Source organism: Hibiscus syriacus, unplaced genomic scaffold (assembly GCF_006381635.1).
Source record: "Hibiscus syriacus cultivar Baekdansim isolate YM2019G1 unplaced genomic scaffold, ASM638163v2 tig00112231_pilon, whole genome shotgun sequence".
NCBI lineage: Eukaryota > Viridiplantae > Streptophyta > Magnoliopsida > Malvales > Malvaceae > Hibiscus > Hibiscus syriacus.
This window is the reverse complement of record NW_024063276.1, coordinates 3899844-3904072: the sequence shown is the minus strand read 5'-3', so window position 1 is coordinate 3904072 and position 4229 is coordinate 3899844. Positions and strand designations below refer to the sequence as shown.

Genomic DNA, 4229 nt, shown 5'->3' with positions numbered 1-4229 from the left:
CCAAAAAATTATGGGTAAACTACACGTCTAGTAACTAGATTGTTACTTTTGTTCTATTTTGACACTTAAATTTTATTATTTTCAAAACTATACTTAAGATTTAGTTTATTTTTATTTTGGTCTCTGGTGTCACAAACATAACAAAAATGTTAACATTATTTTTTTTATTTTATTTTTTAATGATGACATGATATTATCTTATGGTGATACATCAAATATCACCGTTAAGCTTTTAACGACGAATACTAGAATGAAGCACAATTTAAACGTTATGTACGATTAAGAAAAAAAACAAATTTAGTACCAAAACGAAACTAAAGTAATAGTTTAAATATTAAATATATAATTTACCCTAAAATTGTATGATCAATATGGATTATAGATTAAAGAGAGTTCACAGGATAATCATATCCTTACAAATTTTAAATTATCTTATAATCTATATTATTTTTATATTTTATATTATTATATATTTTCATTCTCATAAAATTTTATAAATTTTTCTCAATCTAAAATTTTATAAATTTACATTATTATATCATAAAATTGTAAGTAGAATGTACATATAATTTTCAATCTAATGTGTCTAATCAAGCATTTATTCTCTCCTATTTAAGTCACACACTCACCTCCCAAAGCAACCACTCTTCATACTTCCCATAACCCATACAACTACCACTGTTGTTTCCTTTATTATTTCTTCTTCGTTTAAATGGCCAAAACACAGATCTTCGAGCTGATTTCGGTTGCGTTACTCGTTCTTGTAGTAGTGAGTCAAAGCGAGTCGGTGAAACAAGAAGAAGAAGCTGACAAAATATCAGCACTTCCAGGGCAACCCAAAGTCTCTTTCCAACAATTCTCTGGCTATGTCACAGTCAACAAACTTGCTGGTCGAGCTCTCTTTTACTGGCTCACTGAGTCACCCACTTCCCCCTCGTCCAAGCCTTTAGTCATCTGGCTCAATGGAGGTTAGTTATTGTTTTTCAAGTACTGTTATATTGTTTCTTCTTCTTCTTCTTCTTCTTCTTAATTTGCTCAACTTTATATTTTTGACTTTGAACCGACATGATCGTAATTGATGAATAATGTTTTTTTTTCTCTGTATACTTAAAGGATGTTTATGTACTGAAGATCTTTCCTTTTGTGTTTTGTTTTTTCAAGCTCTTTCTTTTCATTTATCTTTTCGGTGTAATCATTAAAAGTGATAATTTGACTTTTGGGGTGGCTGAGTTTTTATTATACACAACTGTCAAGTAGTCAAATCCATCTTTAATGTGCTAATTATTTTATAATTTTTTACAATATTTAATTGCAATAAACAATATATTAAATTTGAATATACCAAATTTTTTTGTGAAAAAAAACAACTGTCTTTTGGATAGATAGAAATGATGACCGAACTACCCATAAGAGGCTAGAATTCATGAGCAGTAATACTCAACAACTACCACAAAATAAAGAAAACTTTTTTTTTTTTAAATATTAGCTCCTCCCTTTTTTTCTCTCTTCCTCTGTAACATTGAAGTAACAGCAAATAAAAATGCCTGGGAAAAAAACAGGTTACATTTATTACACCCACATCAAATATAATAGCAGCAGAAATTATAGTTCAGCAAATACAATTAATTTCACCCGTGTTGCTAGTTCGTCTTAGGGTAGCTTTGAAAATTTCAATGTTCGCACACAGGGTGGATGGCTGTTGTGAAAATTTTAAATTATTACATGTTTTATAATTTTGAAAATTTATTGTTTCCACCCTTAATTGTATATGTGTTTTTTGTAAATTTTATCTATTTAGTATGAATAAAATTTTTGTAAAGGGTTTTTTTTTTAATTTATTTTTGTGATTTTATTATAGGTCCTGGTTGCTCATCGGTTGCATATGGCGCATCAGAAGAGATTGGTCCATTTAGAATCAACAAATCAGCCTCAGGGCTATACCTCAACAAGTTCTCCTGGAACCATGTGGCTAACCTCTTGTTCTTGGAGACTCCTGCTGGTGTTGGCTTCTCTTACAGCAACCACAGCTCCGATTTGTTCGATACCGGCGATACTCGAACTGGTGGGACTCTAGAACCCCATATGCTAGCTTAGCTGATTAGTAGAGCTTCTGATCTAATTTGATAGTTGTTGTTGCAGCTATGGACTCGTTGCAGTTCTTGATCGGATGGCTCAACCGATTCCCGCGATATAAGAATCGTGAAGTCTACATCTCCGGCGAGAGCTATGCCGGCCATTACGTGCCACAATTGGCCAGACAGATCATGGTTTACAACAACAAATCCAAGCACCCGATAAATCTCAAAGGAATAATGGTAACTCCTTTATCTGCAGCCTTTTGTTTTTGTTTTACTGTTTCATTAGAGGGATTGTGAGGTTGATAAAAAATGTAATGCAGGTGGGGAATGCAGTGACAGACAACTATTATGATAACCTTGGGACTGTGACATACTGGTGGAGCCATGCCATGATCTCCGATAAAACGTATCATCAACTCATCAACACTTGCGATTTTCGTCGGCAGAAAGAGTCGGACGAATGCGAATCGATGTATTCTTATGCAATGGACCAAGAGTTTGGGAACATTGATCAGTACAACATATATGCACCCCCTTGCAATAACTCAGATGGTAGCCGTTTTACCCGGCAGAGTATGCGATTGCCTCATCGACCCCGTCGGGTACCGGTTTCTAGATTATATGTAGTAAACATGCAATTATCATGTATTAGGGCCAATTTATTGCAATTCTGAGTATGAAAGCTCTTCAGATTTTCAGGCAGATAGCAGGCTATGATCCTTGCACCGAAAAGTATGCCGAGATATACTACAATAGGCCAGATGTCCAGAAGGCACTCCATGCCAACAAAACCGGAATCCTATACAAATGGACCTCCTGCAGGTACTTCGATTATGCCACACATGATCCGTCAACAACATCGTGTTCATGTTAACACAATTTCGCTTTCTTCTTGATGCAGTGAAGTCCTAAATCGTAATTGGAACGACACAGATGTATCCATTTTACCGATTTACCGAGAAATGATTGCCGGTGGTCTGAGAGTCTGGGTTTTCAGGTTGGCAAAAACTATATCTAAATATGAAGTTTGAATTACCCTTTATACCTTAGAAAAAATTCATTAAACCCGTTTTTTTTTTTTTGAATGACAATAGTGGTGATGTAGACTCAGTAGTACCAGTTACAGCAACACGATACTCCCTTGAACAATTGAAATTAACTACCAAAATTCCCTGGTATCCTTGGTATGTTAAGAAACAGGTAAGCCTCATATATCTTTGTAATTGTCTCTATTTCCGGATTAGACAGTTGAACCGATCCCGACTGGTCGAGTTTTGCTACTTCGTCTTCGAGGTACAATGTCAGACGTCTATGTCGGAGACGGGTTTACTAATATGATCCGACATGTAAACGGAAAAGGGAATTTTGTGTGTTTTTTTTTAAGGTTGGGGGATGGACAGAGGTGTATGAAGGGCTAACCTTTGCAACGGTGAGAGGGGCAGGGCATGAAGTACCATTGTTCAAGCCAAGAGCAGCACTTGAGCTTTTCAAATCATTTTTGAGAGGGACACCCCTTCCTAAATCATGATTTTTTTTTTGGTGCCAACAGAAAATGTCATTTCTAACCACTCAAAAATCATGATTGTGTAATGGGGGTGAAACAAAGGTGATAATGGAATGAATGAATGTGTTTTGGGTATAATCATTTTTAACCACTCAAAAATAGTTGATTTGTACTTTGAAAAACATTAATTTGAACTAAACAAAAAATAGAAAAAATAATTATAATTGATGCGGAATCTCAAATCAAATAATTTGATTAATTGATTTTGAAGAAGATTTCAATAATTTTTAACTCGATTTATTCTATCTGATTTATATTAAATAATAGATATTAATGATCAAATCAAGTTTGATAAGCATGGTAAGAATTTGGAGTAGAGAACGAAGGAAAAGTTTCACTTTATTGGAGAGAAGGATAAAACATTATCGTCTTACCCCTTGAGCTATAACCCCAAGCATAAGATGACTATTGTTGAAGATTGATGGATTTTTCGTTGGTGTCGCTTATTATTATTAAATTTATATTTTAATATAATAAATAATTACAAAATTAATTTTTGAGTTAGTTGAATTTGTTACAAAAATTTTAAAAATAATTCGTACAAATTAACTTAAAAATATATCTTAATTTTTTTTTTTTAATTTGGT

At 33.6% G+C, this 4229-nt stretch overlaps 1 protein-coding gene across 2 annotated transcripts; it reads left to right on the top strand.

The window, feature by feature from the left end:
* The first annotated feature begins 641 nt into the window (after positions 1-641).
* On the top strand, positions 642-3723 carry LOC120176270 (serine carboxypeptidase-like 25). Of its 2 annotated transcripts, none has more exons than XM_039182720.1 (8): positions 642-968; positions 1859-2062; positions 2140-2315; positions 2399-2680; positions 2770-2900; positions 2980-3075; positions 3173-3278; positions 3463-3723. In XM_039182720.1, the coding sequence occupies exons 1-8, from the start codon at positions 713-715 to the stop codon at positions 3604-3606; spliced, it is 1395 nt and encodes a 464-aa protein (XP_039038651.1). In that variant the 5' UTR covers positions 642-712; the 3' UTR covers positions 3607-3723. The 2 variants fall into 2 exon arrangements, with proteins under 2 accessions (XP_039038651.1, XP_039038652.1); XM_039182721.1 differs by having other exon boundaries at positions 2731-2900.
* Positions 3724-4229: the final 506 nt, after the last annotated feature.

Excerpts from the sequence above, each read along its gene's own strand:
- LOC120176270 (XM_039182721.1), top strand. The coding sequence starts at position 713 with ATGGCCAAAACACAGATCTTCGAGCTGATTTCGGTTGCGTTACTCGTT. Across the intron at positions 2,681-2,730 it reads TGCCTCATCGACCCCGTCGG|GGCCAATTTATTGCAATTCT; the intron begins GTACCGGTTTCT and ends ATCATGTATTAG. Across the intron at positions 3,279-3,462 it reads CTTGGTATGTTAAGAAACAG|GTTGGGGGATGGACAGAGGT; the intron begins GTAAGCCTCATA and ends TTTTTTTTTAAG.